The sequence below is a fragment of the Nannospalax galili genome, unplaced genomic scaffold (genome assembly GCF_000622305.1).
Source record: "Nannospalax galili isolate Female #2095 unplaced genomic scaffold, S.galili_v1.0 scaffold996, whole genome shotgun sequence".
NCBI classification, from domain to species: domain Eukaryota; kingdom Metazoa; phylum Chordata; class Mammalia; order Rodentia; family Spalacidae; genus Nannospalax; species Nannospalax galili.
Genome location: NW_008339436.1, coordinates 2,151,966 through 2,170,184, shown reverse-complemented (window position 1 = coordinate 2,170,184; position 18,219 = coordinate 2,151,966). Strand labels below are relative to the sequence as shown.

The 18,219-nt window shown below is 43.0% G+C and overlaps 1 protein-coding gene and 1 pseudogene across 4 annotated transcripts in view; one reads left to right on the top strand and one right to left on the bottom strand.

Annotated features, from left to right (window-relative positions):
- The window catches only part of Ercc6 (ERCC excision repair 6, chromatin remodeling factor), a 90,041-nt gene extending 73,102 nt beyond the window's left edge, over positions 1 to 16,939 (bottom strand). The window contains exons 1-4 of one of the 3 annotated variants that reach the window (XM_029564044.1): positions 16,361 to 16,939; positions 10,942 to 11,362; positions 9,291 to 9,411; positions 7,305 to 7,416 (exon numbers count right to left, since the gene is read on the bottom strand). In XM_029564044.1, coding sequence (XP_029419904.1) covers positions 7,305 to 7,416; positions 9,291 to 9,411; positions 10,942 to 11,348 — 640 coding nt within the window. In that variant the 5' untranslated portion in view covers positions 11,349 to 11,362; positions 16,361 to 16,939. The remainder of the gene's footprint in view (positions 1 to 7,304; positions 7,417 to 9,290; positions 9,412 to 10,941; positions 11,363 to 16,360) is intronic. The other 2 variants (XM_008834115.3, XM_029564045.1) reach the window with 2 other exon arrangements.
- LOC103735016 lies at positions 2,503 to 3,427 on the top strand (annotated as a pseudogene). The gene has a single exon (XR_001872461.1). The product of XR_001872461.1 is annotated as a 60S ribosomal protein L6 pseudogene (transcript).
- Positions 16,940 to 18,219: the final 1,280 nt, after the last annotated feature.

The window sequence follows — 18,219 nt, the reverse complement described above, 5'->3', positions numbered from 1 at the left end:
GCCCATGGGCTGCAGGTTAGACATGCCTGGGTTACTTTAAATTGTAAGTGAAAAACTGAATTCCACAGTTGCAATACAGCAAGTGCTCAATAGCTAAATATGACCAGGAGGCAACACCGCACAACAAAGAGAATAATCTCTTCACTGCAGAAAGGTTCACTGGAGAGCTGCGAAGATGGCGTGCTGTGAAAACCAAGGGGCCTACACTCAAATCCTTAGCACCCTCATAAAAGCCAGGTATGGCTATACATGCCTGTAAGCCTCAGCACTACACAGCAGAGACAAGAGCATCCTGGGTATTCCCTGGCCAGCCAGGCTAGTTCAAACAGCAAACTTCAGATTCAGTGAGAGACCCTGTCTCAAAAAATAAGGTAGAACACTCAGGAGGCAGAGGCAGGCAGACCTCTGTGAAATGGAGGCCAGCCTGGGCTTACAAGGAGACTCTTGTCACAAAAATAAGTAAATAAATAAAGGTAGATATGCTAAAGGAAGACTCCTCTGCATACACACACACACACACACACACACACACAGAGGCAGGCAGACCTCTGTGAAATGGAGGCCAGCCTGGGCTTACAAGGAGACTCTTGTCACAAAAATAAGTAAATAAATAAAGGTAGATATGCTAAAGGAAGACTCCTCTGCATACACACACACACACACACACACACACACACACACACACACACACACACACATATCCGCCATGGACAGTAGTACCATGCTAGACATGATGTGAATGATATGAAAAGATAAACTGAAAGGCAAAGTATAAAGTCAGCCAGAAATCATCCCTCTCTCACTAACTGAAATTAACCTCCAGCAAAGCAATTACTTTACCATGTACTCAGAAAACAAAAGACCTACCAGGGCAATAATACCACGACTAGGTTTTTATCACCTTGCACTGAAATGAAACACACATCAGAGTACAAAAATCATAAACTCCATGAATATTCACCAAAACTAAAACCTGTACTTATATACCAGCTTCCAGATCAAGTAACAGAAACTACTAGAATTCCTGGAGCACCCTTCTTGAACCTTCCCACCTCCAATCTCCAGCCTTGAGCCACTCTTGAAACACTGACAAGCCTGACTCTAGGGTTGAGTCATGTCTGCCAAGCCAGTACTATGTTTGTGAGGGCCACACAGATGTGTTAAATTGAGCTGCAATTTATTTACTAACTGCTGCTAGTATTCTATGTGATTATACGACAGTTCTCTCCTTCCACTATTCATGTAGTTTGGGTGCTTTCCAGGTTTTAACTACCAGGCTTTAGAATAATGCTGCTATGAATATTCTGCTGGATAGACATCCTTTGGAATAAATGCATCTAGTTCTTTGGGTATGTTAAGCTTTAGCAGACACTGCCAAACAAGGCTTGTGAAGTGGTACTATTTCAAGTTTCATAAGCGATGTTTAAGAATTCCAACTCTTCTACATTCTTGCCACTCCATCTCCCTGATTCCCAATGAGAACAGGGTGCCTTTCATAGACTCATCTTTTAGACAACCACTTTTGTATATAAAATGTTCATCTTGTGCCCACATTCTTGCCTATGCCTAAGTTTCTCCGAGTTCTTCACAGACTCAAGCCTTTGCATTCATGCATGTCCTACAATATCTTCTCCCACATTCTGCATCCAACTCTCTCTCTCTAAATGTCATTCTGATGAGCAGAAATAAGCTCTTAGCTTTTACCACAGTCCACTTAACAAACTTTTTCTTCCTTGTGCACATTTTGGGGTCTTGTTTAAGTCTTTGCCCACCCTAAGATCATGACAATGTTTTCCCTATGTTATTCTCAGAGTTGTTTTTTTTTAAATCATTAATATTCAGATCTATAACCTGCTTGGGATATATTTTTATACACAAAGTAATGGGTCAAGACTCATTGAATTTTCATGTGGATTAATATTATCAATTGAAAAACTTGATCACGATAGCACTGCCTGCCACCTTTGTCATAATGAAGTGATTATACACAGTGGGCCTGTTTCTTTAGTCTTGTGTTCCATCCCACTGGTCTGTGTGTGCTTTTACCAATGCCAGTCCTAATCACTACAGCTTTACAGATCTTGACATTTTGTTCTTTTCCTTTTCTTTCTTGATTTTTTTGTATCTGTTGTCGTTTGTTTTTGGTCTTTTTGAGACAGGGTCTCCCCTGGAGCCACAGCTGGACTGGAACTCGCTATGTAGACCAGGCTGGCCTTGAACTCATAGAGATCTGTCTGCCTCTTCTCTGACTCCAAAGTGCATATGCCACCACACCCAGCTTCTTTTCTTTCTTTTCTGAGGTACAGGGTGTTAAGACAGTATCTTACTCTGTAGACTAGGCTGGCCTCAAACTCACAGCAATCCTCCTAACTCAGCCTCCCACGTGCAGGGATTACAAATATTAGAATCAGCTTATTAATGACCTTTACCCTCAGCCTACATCTCCCACATATGATACTTGCCATTAAAAAAAAAAAAGCTCGCTCTTTCCCATCTTGCAAGATGGCGGGCGAAAAGGCTGAGAAGCCTAAAGAAAGGAGAAGAAGCCTGCAGTGAAGAAGGCTGGTGATGGTGGCACTGCAGGTGGTGCAGGCAAGACTAAAAAGGGAGGCCCTATAGTCAAAAAGCTGAAGAAGGGGAAGCCTCACTGTAGCCGAAACCCTGTCCTGGTTAGAGGAATTGGCAGATACTCCTGGTCTGCTATGTATTCCAGAAAGGCTCTGTACAAAAGGAAGTACTCAGCTGCTAAATCCAAGGTTGAAAAGAAAAAAAGAGAGAAGGTTCTTGCTACAGTCACAAAACCAGTTGGTGGGGACAAGAACGGTGGCAACCATGTTGTTAAGCTTCGGAAAATGCCTAGGTATTATCCTACTGAAGACGTGCCTCGAAAGCTATTGAGCCGTGGCAAAAAACCCTTCAGTCAGCATGTGAGAAAGCTGTGTGCCAGCATCACCCCTGGGACCATCCTGATCATCCTAACTGGGTGCCACAGGGGCAAGAGAGTGGTTTTCCTAAAGCAGCTGGCCAGTGGCTTGTTACTTGTGACTGGACCTCTTTCCCTTAACCGAATTCCTCTGCATAGAACACACCAGAAATTTGTCATCGCCACCTCCACAAAAGTCGATATCAGCAATGTGAAAATCCCCCAGCACCTCAATGATGCTTACTTCAAGAAGAAGCAGCTACGGAAGCCCAGGCACCAGGAAGGCGAGATCTTCGACACAGAGAAAGAGAAATACGAGATTACAGAGCAGCACAAGGTGGATCAGAAAGCTGTGGACTCACAAATTTTGCCAAAGATCAAAGCTGTTCCTCAGCTCAAGGGCTACCTGAGATCTCTCTTTGCTCTGACAAATGGCATGTATCCTCACAAATTGGTGTTCTAAATTTCTTACCAAGAACCTAATTAAATAACTGATACGTTTGTATCCCTTTTGTGATTGTAGTGTATAAGTAATTGCGTTGCGAGTATGTGTGCAGAGGCCAGTAGACAATTTTGTATGTGCATGTGTGCATGCATGCGTGTGCACGCGTAAGTACACTCGTGTACAATGCCTGAGGTCAGAAGGTTTCTGATCTCCTGGAACTGGTGTTAGCTACATTGTGGGTGCTGGAAATCAAACCCAGGTACTTTGGAAGAGTGGCTAGTGCTCTTAACCGCTCAGCCATCTCTCCAGCCCCTGACAATTGATAATGTCCTCTGTCCCTTTATTTTTTGAGAAAGGATCTCTGAATTTGAAGCTCAATTTCAAATAGGCTGGTGGGCCAGTGAGCTCCTGTCTTTGTCGCTGGTTACAGGCACATCAGCTTTACTGTGGGTGTGGTTTTTGCTTCTACTGTAGAGTGGTTGCAGGGAAGTGGCATCTGCTGTGGGTCTTTTCACAACTTTAGTCTGGGCATATACAACTGGGTCATTCACTGTCTCTTTCCCCACCCTTAGCCAGAAGATGTGTGTACTGTGTATGCTGTTAAATACTTATGTTCATTGGTGATTTCATGGTAGTGAATACCTGTAATCCCTGCACTTAAGAGGTAGAGGATCAGTTCAGGGTCATCTTCAGCTGATGGTGAGATGCAGGTCAGCCTGGGCTAAGTGAGACCCAGGTCTTCTGCAAGAACCACCAGTATTCTTAATCGCTGAGATCTCTCCAGCCCCAGGTTTACACATTTTAAATGGTAGGGAGTCCTAGATTACTCTAGAGGAGAGTGTGCCAGTTTACTGAAGATGGAATTCACTGTAAGGGAGACTTGGGTCGCCTCATGGTTCTGCACTTGGCTTCTTGGGCTTCTGATGAAATTTCAGTTCCTGTCTTTTGTTATTTCTAGAATGTCACAGAACTGCTGTTTTGAGTTTTTAAGTATGATACCCGGGACTCATGGCTCAATAGTTTTTTTGTTACCTAGTATGTGTTAAATGTATCACTATTTTAAAACTCATCCAACTCCCCTTTGAAAGACATTCATTTGAGTTTATTGGTTATCATTAATAAAGACACAGTAAACATAAAAAAAAAAAGCTCAAATTTGTATTGGGGTTACATTGAAACTATAGCTGGTTGGAAACGAAGTCTTTACATTATTGAAATTAGAAACTAGAAACCTGTACAATATTGCATCACCTGATCACAGCCTCAGTATATATTCATATTTACTTAGATTTTCCTTTTTTAATATTTTTTAATATATTTACTATTTTTATTTTATATGTATGCGTGTATTGCCTGCATGTAGGTAAGTGCACCGGTGTTATGCAATGCCCACAGAAGACAGAAGAGGCTGTTGGATCCCCTGAAACTGGAGTTATGGACAGCTGTTAGCTGCCATGTGGGTGCTGGGATTCGAACCCCGGTCTTCTGCAAGAACAAGTGTTCTTAACCGCTGAGCCATCTCTCCAGGCCTTTATTTATTTATTTTTCAGTTTTTATGTGTATCAGTGTTTTGCCTACATATATAAGTGCACCCATGTCATGCAATGCCCATGGAAGTCAGAAGAGAGCACTAGATCCCCTGGAACTGGAGTTACAGACAGTTGTTAGCAGCCAGTGCTCTCAACCACTGAGCCACTGCTCCAGTCCCTACTTAGGTTTTCTTTGACAATGACATTTTACAGTTTTTAAACATATAAAACTCTGTAGAACTACACTTTTTTACTAAGATTTATTTCTAGTATTTTGATTATAAGTGGCATCTCCATTAATATGTACTTTTAATTTTTCTTGGTACACAAAAATGACTAATTTTTATGTACTATATATTCAATGATATTACTAAAGTCACAGTGTATTCCAATAGACTATCCAATCTATTGATCTATCCATCAATTCTTTTGGATTTCTTATATATTTCACCATATGATCTGTGAACACTGATGGTCTATTCTTTTCCAGGTCTACTCTGGACCTCATTTCTTCCATTCTTATGCTATCCAGTTCACTACTGAACAGAGCTCAGAAGCACGCTTGCTGCTCTCTGAATCACACTGGCAAACCCAAATTTCACTGTCCTCATCCCACCTACATCCAGGAAAGGACTGTCAGGTAATCCTTACAATCACTGTGTAGAGAGCAAAGAGAGGGAGCCTCAGGGAGGCATGTGGCACCTGTGGGGGTTACTACATGTACACCCACTACATGGCTCGGACAGCCTGAGAGAGGAAAAGAGCAACGAGGTCCACAGCAATACAGAGCTGGGTCCACAAAGCCCAGCCACTTGGGCATTCAGCTCTATGGTCTCTGCAGACATGGCAGAGGCCAGGAGACAGTGAGAGAAATCAATCCAAGTGATAGCTGGTGCCCAGACAGAAAAGTACTGTGGGAACCAACAGTTCAGAAAAAAAATGGGCTAGAGATTTGTAAGTCACTAGAGCCTAGGTAGCTGCAAAACCCATGGGGAGTAGATGAAATGTTCAGAGGAGAAAGAGAGTAAGAAGCAGCCTCAACAAGAAGTCCTAAGCAGTATGAGCACTTAAGATACTACCAGAAAAGCTGACCAAAAATAGCTAACCAGAAGTAGTCAGACGGTAGAAAGGAAACCAGGAGAATAGGTTCCCAGAAGGCACAGGAAACATGACCTGCTGCTGTCAACAGACTGAATGCAGCAAAGTGGAAAGAGGCTTCAGGACTGAAGGAGGAATCTGTGAACTCTGCACAAAGCTTCACTGAAGTAGCAACAGAATGAAAGAACAGCAGGTTTTAGATAACTGGCCATGAGCAGATCCCCTTTACCAATGGGAAAGCTGGTACCAAGCATCAGAGAGCATCATCAGTAGGACTAATGAATCTCATAAGACTGAACTTTAAATCAAATCTAGCCAGGTACGGCGATGCACGCCTTTAATCCCAGCACACAGGAGGCAGCGGCAGGTGGATCTCGGGCCAGCCTGGTCTATATAGGAGTTCCAGGCCAGCCAGTGCTGCATAGTAACGCCCTGTCTCAAAAAAACCAAAACAACAACAACAAAACAAATCTAAAGCCAGGAGTAGTAATATATATATATGAAATCCCTCAGCACTCAAGGGGCTAACATAGGATAATGACAAGTCCTGGGCTACATAATGAGCTCTTATTTTGGAGGGAGGGAGGAAGAGAGAAAGGAAAAGGGAGGGGAGGGGAGGGGAGGGGAGGATAGTGGAGGGGAGGGAAGGATAATGGAGGGGAGGGGAGGAGAGGAGAGGAAAGGAAGGAAAACTCAATTTATATTTTTCTATTGCTTACTGTTATGTTCTTCATAACAATTCTTTTATCTTAGTGAACAAATTTCTAGAACCAGTAGAAAATACTTTCTTGATCAGCTAAACACTAAGACGTTTTAATCTATACTTCAAGCAGGAAATGACAGCGAAGCAACCAACAGTGTCTAAACATAGGTACACACATACACACAAATGAAAAAATATTTAGTTCCAGAGTTTACACATTTTTCCCCAAGAAGTCTTCCAAAGCACACCACCATGAGCAGCACTCTAAATGAAACCATGCCAAGGTATAAACTGTACATCTTTCCTTAACAAAATGAGTATTTGGAAAGTCTGCCAAAATATGTTCCTTAAAGATATGTGAGAGTCATTCTACAGATGCTGACTGATGATGCTGGCCTTACCAAATGGACTCAAGCAAGATGTTAGTTCTCCTTACCAAATTAAATGTATAAGAATGTTTTAAGATTTCCAATTGGTAAACATAATACTAAATGTGCATCAGATTTTCCTAGATCCATTTTGACACTAAGGCAAAGTTCAGAGAAAGATTCACAAGATGGCAGCCAGCATCAATTTAAGAACATAGAGAGCGGCCTCTGTTCTTACCTGCATCCTCCTCCTCTAGGCTGGCGTGATCCAGTTCCACCTGTACCTCTGCTCCTCCCAAAATGGCCTGGAGCCGCTTCTGTTTTGCAGTTATCTTCTTTAGCTGCTGTTCCTTGAATGGGAAATCCCAAATACAGAATACACAATGAAATGACTTACTGATAAATATAAAAGATGGCAGCACAAAATTAAAAACAGTCAAGAGTAATATAAAAATGAAATGGAAATCCTATATATTACTACCACTAAGGAGAATCTTATTTGAGCAACTACAACTTTCCTGCAGCAAGTGGCCTTGAAGCACGGTTGCCAGTCTACCCACAGGCTCTCCTCACCATGGCACAGAGCTTCCCATGGGCCTGAGCACCATCACACATACAGCCGTGTGTGCAGGGTGGAAATGTTCTCTGAGTTCTTTCTATAGACTCTGTGCCTCTCTGATCTTGGCAGCCAATGGGCTATGGAGAGCAGCAGCCCTCAGTGATAAGAAATAAAAACAAAGTTAAAGAGTCACTCCTAGTTGAGAACTGACCATGAATGGTATCCTTTGTAGTATTCTACCCCACCAAAAACTTTCAGAGACATTCTGTTCTGCCTCCATTACCCCATGTACCTCAGACTCCTTTCTGTCTTGTTTCTCCTGACACTATCAGAACACAGATGTGTGGCCTTCCTAAAGCCTCCCAATTAACCAGGCTTTGGATACTTAGTCTTCACAGAGAAAAAGAGCTCTTGCCTAGTATACACACAGTCCTGGGTTTGATCTCCAGAACCAGGAGGGGATAAGGTTCAACTCAAAATGTGAGGGTGGGACAAGGGGAAGTCATGAACATAAACAGTATACTACCATGACCTGCAATTTCTTTTTCTCCATCTTTCTCTCAGCAAATTCCACTTAAAACACTTTCCCTCTCTAAACATCGAAGTGAGACCATGACCTATTCACCTACAGTTTGGTCCTCTCCACTTTTGAAATCTCAGTCCACAAGGAGCCAGAGTCAAAGATGTGTGCACAATAATTCACATTCCTACAAGAAGCCAGATGTCCCCTCTCTGATTTATGAAGACTCTATCTGCACTGAACTACCTCCAGCTCTGACATTTGAGCTGCTACTACAGAGATAAAGAGCTGGGTGGTGAAGACAATAGACTAGGGAATGGAAAAGAAAAGGAAGGCCCCAGGAGCTGAACCTGTACACATTCCCACATGTGAACTTAAAGGAGCAAACATTCCACATGCTGCAACGAATCAACTGCAAGCACAAAGACCTCTGCTAGTGCCCAGCACTGAAGCCATTAATGCTAGTTATTCCCATCTACTGCGATGGATGGATTGCCAAGGAAGTACATGAATCATAAAAAAAAAAATGTTCCAACCTCCACAAAGCTGTATCTAAACCCTCAAAAAAAACTCATTTCAAGTCTTATAAAAAGCAGTATCTTAAGTAACAGATCTCTCCTGCCCTTAAGTTCTCTGCTGCCAGAGGTAGCCCCAGCGTGGCTGTGCTGATTCTCACACTTAAAGCAGAGATGAAGCATGTGAGGGGGATGGCTGCAACACCAGGAAACAATGAGAAGACAATCTGCAGGCAAGACCTAATAACGAAGTCCAGGAAAAACCAGGAGACAGAGTGAGAGACCAGCATCCAAGCAGGGGCTCAAACAGTGGTGTGAACAGTGGAGAAAGGGGGAAGACCATAGAAGAACACAGAGGGAGGAGGCATGCAAAGCCACCTAAGAACTACTCTCGAATATGGAGGATGGATGTACCTCCATATACCAACGTGTGTCTCTATGCATGGGTTATGAAAAATCCTGTACAGCAGAGCTGACAGATTAGACATATAAAAGCCACCCCAAATTTTTCTATTATAACTACTGTCTCACATCACATAAGTACTTTCTGGAGTACTTCCTAAATTATTAAATAGGCTTAAATTTTAACATTTTAAAAAATGTGCTACTTAATACATTATTTGAAATCACCTTATTATACTTCTGCCGTTTTACAGACTCTAGTTTCCTGTTGATGTCTCTGTTGGTGGCAGCTTGAGGGCTAAGTTGCTCAATAATTTTATTGATTTGCCTTAGAGATGTCGTACATGACCTGAAAAATAAGACAAATTGACTGTTTTCCTCTATGGTAACATTTTTATAGCATAACATAAAGAGAAACATGTTTAAAATGTCTCTTTTATTTCTTATGAGCTAAAAAAACAAAACTAAAACACAATGCATTCTTGATGGCCACAAATAGACTAGAGGTTTAAAACAAACACTAGCACTCTTCTTTGCTCTGGCTGATTTAAATCAGCTCATACCTATTTGCAAACTGAATTGTTTTGTCTATGGGCAGTTTTTACTGTCTACTTTATTCAAGATATTGGGATAAGGACAGAATTCAGTCTAAGTTGTCCTTTTTTATGAAGAAACTCATACATAGATTTTTAAAGCCCATCCTAGAAACTTCCCAAGGTTTGAAAAATTCTAAAAGTGTTTAATCATTTTCCTACATAAATCACCAGTATCTGAGCCAGTATTTTCCTTTCACAGACCTGGAAAATTCCTCTACTAGAACGTTAAACTTTATGGTATAAAGGAAAAAAACCGCAAATGAAATACTACAGAATCCTAGGTTCCAGTTTTTTAAAAAAGAATTCAATCTTATGTATACCTGTATAATTTTCTGTTTCCATTCTTTCAGATTTCAGGGTAAACAATGGAAATTACTGACTGTCTAAGGCACCAAACATCACCAGCCACACAACGTCACCCTGTCTTGAAACTCCACAGCATTCTCCTTTGACACCTCTATAGAAAGTGGACAGGTCAAACACAAAAGGTGGGCAACTACACAGCACACTCAAATATCAATACAACTCGGCAAGATGTGCTAGTAAAGGGGCCAAAACTCAGAAACAATTTTTTAAATTAATTTAGATTTTAAAAAAAGAACATACAAGGAATTGTTAGCAGGAAACATGTCCTTTAAGCATCTATAGACACTATACACAGCCCCGCCGATGGGCAGCACCACCAGCTCCACACTCCCCTCCCCACTACTCCCACTGAGGCTGCCCCTTCCCTTCACCTGGTTCAGTCCTTAGCTGTGTTTGCTCCTATGTCCAGCTCCACCCAGACACCACCTCCCGACTCCTGGCCTCACTCTTAGTCTGGCCCAGGCCTCCCTGCCCCACCAGGCTAACTCAGCAGAGCCCGTATCTCTCTCCTCCACAACACAAATGAAGCCTCCATGAGACTGTATCTTTCTTTCGAGTCAAAAATAGGACAGAAGAAACAAAAGGCAGGGAGTTTTTTTCTCATTTTTTTTCCAAAAGGGAATCTGAAAAATTGCCAAAAGAATAAACATTCAGTTTGAGGACAACAAACGAGAAAGAAACTACAGGACCGAGAAAAAGACAATGAGGGGATAATAAGTGCTCCCTCAATCTCAAGTATGAAATTCCCAGAACTCATACAGACCTCTCCTAAGAGTACTATGCATTTACCAACTGTTTCCCAAATGAGAAGCTCTATAATTATATCTTAAGTTTCTGGCATATTAACAGTTTGCTATTACCTGAATTTTCCTGCCATGTTTCAATACAAACTCTGAAAAAAGAAAGACCACACTCACATCAGGTCATCCAGGACTGACTGGTACTCCTTCTCAGCATCAGCAAGCTGGGCCACTCGGCTGGCCTCATGCATGGCACTGTCCACCTGCTGAAGCACACCTTGCTCCAGCACAGCCTGGTCATAGACGTCCACCCCCAGGCCCTGCAGTTCCAGGGCCTGCGCACTGGGCTCCACCACCGGGATCTGATTCCTATCAATATGCAGCAGGGTTGGCCCCCGCCTTCTGGCTGCCAACACACAAGTCTCAGTAGTCGTGGATGGCCCATAATCACAAGGAGTACAAGGGAGGTACTCCCGTACCTCTGAGTCCTCAACTGGCACATCTTCATTAGCACTGGCATGCCAACTTTGTAAAGAGTCTTGCTCCTGATTTTGAGTTGAGCTGGGGGTTTCCTCACTGGCCATCCTCGATAAACTACCTAAAAGGAAAAGAAAAAAAATTGGTAAGCCTCTTGGTTCTATAGAATTGTTCATTATATAATTTCAAAAACATTTTACAAATAAGACACGGATTTCTCAAAACATCAAGGAATAACCTTCCAATTAAATACACTCAAGTTTCTATGTACTAGCTTCCTGAAACAGTACAAATGATCATAAACAAGAAAAACTAGTCCAAGGAAGAAATGCAGTAATATCAACACAGGGCATACCAGCTGAGAAAGTGGTGGCCCAGTCCTGAGTGCCATCCGTAGAATGCTCCAAAGCAGCTGAAGTGATCCAGCGGCTGCCTGGCAGTTAGCATTGCCACTGGGCTGTGGCATAAATGACTTACATTAGATGGACAACTGTGACACATGGTATCAAAATGTGAGAGCATCTATACAAATCACACTAAAAACTTCTAGGCTGCACCTCCATCCAATAAACAGGCGTTCTGAACACATCAGGATCTCAGAGATTAATGAAAACTGTCACAAAAAATAATTCCATTTCAATACACAATCTAATTTCTCATCAGGTTAGCAGGTCTGACAGAACCTCACAAACAAGAAGCGTCTACTTCACATGCTGTTGGTGGGAATACAAAGTAGTATCGATCCTTTCTCAGAGACAATTAGAAATATCTACCCAAACTTAAATGCATATAACCTTTGCTCAGCAATTCTAGTTCTAAGCATTTATTCCAGAAAAATACTGTGGATACTGTGGTTTCAGCTGTTCACCCATGATCGTGAGGCAGGCTGGGCGTTGCAGATTGCTGCCACTGCCAAGTATTGTAAGAGAAGACTGGACTACGTACCGTTAGCTCTGGAAGAATAAACTCAAAACTCAAAGTACAGTTTCTACTCAATACAGACTGCTTTTAGAACATCATAATCCTGAAAAAGTGTAAGTTGTCAGACAGAGACTGTCTCTACTCACACACAGGTGAGAGAATGCCTACTTTAACATGCTTTAGTAGTTTAATGTAGCCACTAACTATTTCCTATGGTACTGACACCAGCCACATGAAGTGAAAAACTTCATGGGCATAGTACAAATGCATTTATGTTGAAAGAAATGTGCATATGCATCTATGTGCATGGAATGCACAGAAAGTCTAAAAATATACATCTTACACCTGCAACAGCTAGAAGAGGAGGTTGCAGGAGCAGGGAACAGAAAAAAGGGATCTTTTACATTTCAGCCACATACTCTGGAACCACTTGAAAGAGATCATATTCACTGTATTATCTGTGTAGCATCTAATAAATACATTAAAAAGCAATCAAGAGGGACTGGAGAGCTGGCTCAGTGGTTAAGAGCACTGGCAGAGACCCAGATTCAATTCCCAGCACCCACATGGTGGCTAACAATGCTCCTTAACTCCAGTTCCAGGGGATCCAGCACCCTCTTCTGACCTCCACAGGCACTGTACAACACAGCTGCACTTACATACATGCAGGCAATATACTAATACACATAAAATAAAAATAATAAATCAAATATCTTAAAAAGCAACCAAGAGACAGCCTCGCTTTTTTTATTTAGCTGTGGTAAACTACTAAACTTTCTTTAAGCACTGAACTTTTACTTCTATGAAATGATCATAAATTCCCCCAATACACATAACCCATCAGTTCTCATTGAACAAATTATCAACAACCAAATACCAGTATATAAAAATGACAACCATTTAGCATCCTCTGCCCCCAGTGGCTCACTTTCTACTAGGAGAAGTAGCAAATCCATCAAATCAGTAGGTGCACATACAAGATGCCATGTGAACTTAGGGAAGGGAACAGTACACTTTCTAGGACCAAAGAACACCATAAAGGAGTTAAGATTTGAACCTCTGGGCACTGGCTAATGTGAAGGGATGCTCACTAACTGCTGAAAGGAGTCCAAAATAAAAGGGCTGGCCTAGACAACTGAGTCATAAATGAATTCAGTCACAAAAATGAGACTCCAAGGAAGCAGAGAGGAACAGAAAGGAGGGCAGCTGAGGAGTTTCCAAGTCACAATACTGAAACACCATATAGTTGGGAATGCAAATCTGAGGGCAAGGAGAAAGTTCTGGGCAGATGTGGGCATACGTCTAAGAGCACACGACCCTGGGGGTGTCCCAAGATTCTGACAGGTGTCAGAGATCACCATTTAGAAGAGTGAGAAGAAACCAACACTGAAGTAAAAGTTAACATTAAAAGGCTGGGGATATTTGGGTTATTTTCAAAAGAAAGGTATCCCTTTTCAAGAGAAGGCTGGGATTCTGGCTCTGGCTCCTTTAACTTAAAGACACTTCTACTTCCATCTTTCATTCATGCGAGGAATTTATTTTTAAGTTAAAAAGTATGTCAATTAAACCAAAAATATATAAAAAGACAAGGTTACAGATAAAATCCTGACAAAAACTGTAATAAAAAAGGATAAAAGAATAATTCTTATGAAGAAATGACTAAGTATGATTACATAAGGAAATCAGGGTTCATTGGATCTGGACACTCGCAAGTCACCAGTTATCTTAGTAAAACAAGCTTCAAGTTGGGCATGGCAGTGCACACCTGTAGTCCCAGCACTTGGCAGGCTGAGGCAGGACAGGGAGTCAAGGGCAGCCTGAACCACACACCAAGGCTGTTTCAAAATAAACAACAACAAAAGAAGTTATCTGTGGAGCCACAAAGAGAAAAGTCATACTGCAGTGGTTTACAAAGTCAGTGGGATATAAAGCAAAGGAGGGACAACCTATCCCCTTTAAGGGCATTGGCTATAGAAGGGAGAGGGGTAGAGTAATAAAGTAATCAAAGAAGTATGGAGGAAAAAAACTGATAGCAAGAAAACTATATAATGGGAGGAGAGGACGTTAGGAGATGACTTGCATAGAAAGTTGTGTAATAACTGGGGAAAGTCCAGAGCAGACGTGACCAGAGGCTATAAGACATGTTTATCTGACTCTGCCTTAAGAGTGATGCCCTATGCATCGAAATCTACAGGTACAGAAGAAAACTGAAGTGGGCCATGGAAAAATACCCCATAAGGAAAAAGTTTGGGCACTTCCAGAAGCAGGGGACAAAGCTGGGAGAGGGACCAGAGTACAGTTAGGATCTGGAACAAATGTCTACTAGAATACTAACAGCTGACATGAGAAGTGAATACTGAGGGTGTATGCAGGTGGCTCCCCAAAACTATGATTTACAACACTCCAATGCTGTACAATTCCCTCCTCTCCTAATGAGCAGGCCTGTGGGAAATGCCATGCCTTGGGATTGTCAGAGTAGTCCAAGGTAGAACAAAAGGACCTAGGAATTGAAGATGTTGAGTTGAAATAATAGCTTGGAGTTCATGACTAGGTAGTGTTAGGGTTCAGATAGCCCCCGCCCCCTCACCAACAGGAGCTCACAGACCTCACAAGCCCTTGAGAAAAGGGAACTGAGTTAATAAGTACCCTGGTCTTTGAAGTCAAAAGAAGGAGACTTTTCTCCACTATTTGGCCAATACAGCCAGATTCCCCTTTGATCTCTAAAGAGGGCAGGGTTTTAACAGTCCCCCTCTCCTGCTCCCCCCCCATGTGTTCCTTTTGCTAATAAACTCTATTCCGCTGGAGTTTTATCTGTGTCCTGGTGCTTTCTCCTGATCAACTGCATTCATCCATCACCTACTTTACCTATCAGGTAGGTTAGTTTGTTTTGATCTCTTTTTCTAATCCAAAAAGGAATCAAAAGAGGTCAAAAAGCTACTTAGCATCTGTCCATGGCCAGAAAAGCAAGTTTGGGGGGATGGGGGAGGCGAGAGATGGAAACCAGAAGCTTTCAAAGTTTCCGGGTGATACAAACCAATCAACAAATAGTTATTTAGTTACACCAGACGCTAGGCAAACTAGTTTCTGTGCAGTCTCCTCCAGAAGTAAAGCATTTTTAAAAATTACCTGAAGGTGCCTCATTAGCGCAGTAGATAGCATGACAGTCTCACAAAAATTTCCTGAGTACAGATTTAATGCAACTGTGCCAACAGCCTTAAGAGAAAACTACAGAACTCTTCCCAATAGAGACCTAATTGAAACTGCTGAGGCAGGAATTAGGAGGAGGCCTCTCTGTGACATTCTGAAGGATTAACACTATTTAATCAAGGTCAAAAGCAGAGTTACCATCTTGCAGTGAGATAATGTACGCAATTTCCAGCGGCTAGGGGAAAACTGGGGAATTAGGGGGAAATGCAGAAAGGCTGCCACACAGAGACTGACTAGGTAGGACTCCACTCATTATGTAAATCTTACACAATCTTCTGACACATCCAAGACTTAGTCTAAGAAAACAGACTTGAACCTTGGGGCTTCTGTGGCCTCGATGAGCTGGATCACGGTTTGGGGAGTTACCTGTACACCTGCAAAGGGCAGGCAAGAAGGGCCAAGACATACAGGTCTGGAAAAGTGTTCACTTGGGTTTTATTTTCGAGAGTTATTTTACGATGGATGGCTACGGCATGACCCAATTAGTATTTGCGAAGACCAGCCGGGCGACCGCACGGACTATAAAGAAGGAGCAATGCAGGGATCTTGGGAGGTGGTCGGGAGGAACATGAAGACACCTCGGAAGAGGGCGAGGGCCGCGAGGATGGATGCTACGTGGGATACCAGCATGTACTGTGGTCTGTCTACTCAATCCTTCACAAGCTCAACCAGTCTATCAAGGCGGAAGAGGCCAGACATGCATCGCCCCGGCGCTCCCCTCCAGGAACTCCGGTCTCTCATTCCAGACCACACAGCACCCGCTGAGCCTGCCGGCGGACCGGATTCACACACCCACAAGTTGACAATGGTGGCTGGTGAAATGCCCGGACTTGCCCCTCGCTCGCCTCCCCAGGTTAGAGCTTGCGCCACGCGTCACTTCCGGCCGTGCCAGAAGGCAGTCCCGGCCCGAGGGCAGCGGAAAACGCCGCCAGCTCGGAGGAGCCAAGGCGGGAGTTAGTGGCCCGGGACCACCTGGGAAGCCCGAGCCTACCGAGCTGACAGAGACACCGGCTCCCCAACCCGACCTTCAGTCCGGCTGCCGAACACTCACCCACGGTCGGGCTGCCCTGATGTAAACCGAGTCACCACCGGCGCTCCGCCGCGAGTAGGAGGCCTTAGCGCAAGCGCCCTAGGTCAGCAGGCAGTAAGCGCCGCCCCAGATGGCTGTGAGGAGGACAGCGCATGTGCCTGGCTGCGCCGTCTGTTTGTAAGCACGGAGGTTCCTCGTGTTTTGAGTGGAGAGCCCCACGAGACTTTATCTCCCTGCTAGGTAGGACTGTGGTGTCAACCCATGGCCATTTGGGTGGCTTGAATCACTCTTGGTAGAAATTAGTTGCTAATGAATTGAAAGGTGTTTCGAGAAAGAGATTATCCCACTGATTCCTGCAAATGCTAATATTTACAGTTAACTATGAACTCTAAAAAAATAAAGTAAACCCTGCAGTTATCTCCGGTTGCACTCCTTACTGGTCATTTGCCATGTCCGGTGGACGCCCTTACCTCATTAGTCACGTGACACATCTTTGACCAGAAGGGCAAGGAGATCTCTATCACCACCACCCCCAGTCCTAAAATAGGGCACCGTGGACATCGACGGCATGGTCAATCTACATAAATGGCTTGATTGTATTAAATCATGTAATATTTGTCCCAGACCTCAGTACTCAAGAGGAACTTTGCACCAAGCAAGAATTTTAGCTTGGAGCGTTTGGAGAAGGTGTCTGCACTTGGACTGAAAATTTTAAAAAGAGAACACCCGGTTTACCATGCTGTGGCTATATTAAACTGGGAACTTAGCGCAGGAATGCCAGCCTGGGAGGGCCCATGGCACAAAGGCCTGTGTGGACAGAGGTAGCTGAAGGAGGGATGTTTGGGGACTGGATAGTGTCAATAGTGAGAGAACAGAGACACAGCTCCACGCTGCCAATCTTAGCAGCCTGAGAGGTACCCCTAGAGTTTTAGAGACCTAGATTCAAGCCATCCCAGGATTCGTGGCTTCAACACTGTGAAGAATTTCAGGACTAGCCAGTTTATGAAGCAGAGTTTAAATACTTTATTAGAGGTATTTTAATAAAGGGTTAAGAGAAAGAGAGGTACTCAGAAAACACAGATGTAAGTATGAGTGGGCTTCTCAGAAGTCACTGTTAACTGTCTTAACATTAGCCATATATACATACAAACTATTGTTAAGAAACCTCTCAACAAATAAGATTATCATATGGCTCTGGAGACGCTTCAAATAGAATTATAACCTGATAAAATAAAACCAGAGGCTGAACTGACACCATGCCTCAGCAGGTAGTCAAGCCTGATGAGCTGAGTTCCACCTCCAGGACCTACACAGTGGAAGGAGAGAACCTACTCCTACAAGTTGAACTTTGGCCTCCACATATGCATGGTGGCATGGTGCCCACAGATACACATACAAATAAAGAAATACAATAAAAACCAAAAACCACTGGCGTTGCACAAGATGTGTAATACATGTCATTTTCCTATCAGGATCTCTGAATGAAATGGAGTTCTTTTTGTGAGATTCCTAGAAAAGTACAGATTTACAGCTATGAAGGGTTAAAGGCCTTAAGTAGCTGTTAATCATGCCAGAATTCTTGTTTTACTCTTGACAAGAGAACTCAACTGGATTCCAGGGTGAAGGACTCCTTTCTCTTATGTCCTCGAGGTTTTCCTATCTTCTGTCTATTACAGTAGTCTTAAAGACCATTGAGGTTGGATAGTAGGGCTCTGTTGAGGCCCATTAAGGGAAAGCTGTTTTCTCCAGTGAAAAGATTGGATCTACCTTTAGACCTGGGTGGAGACATGGCATTCTAATCTCCAAAGATTAAAACATTA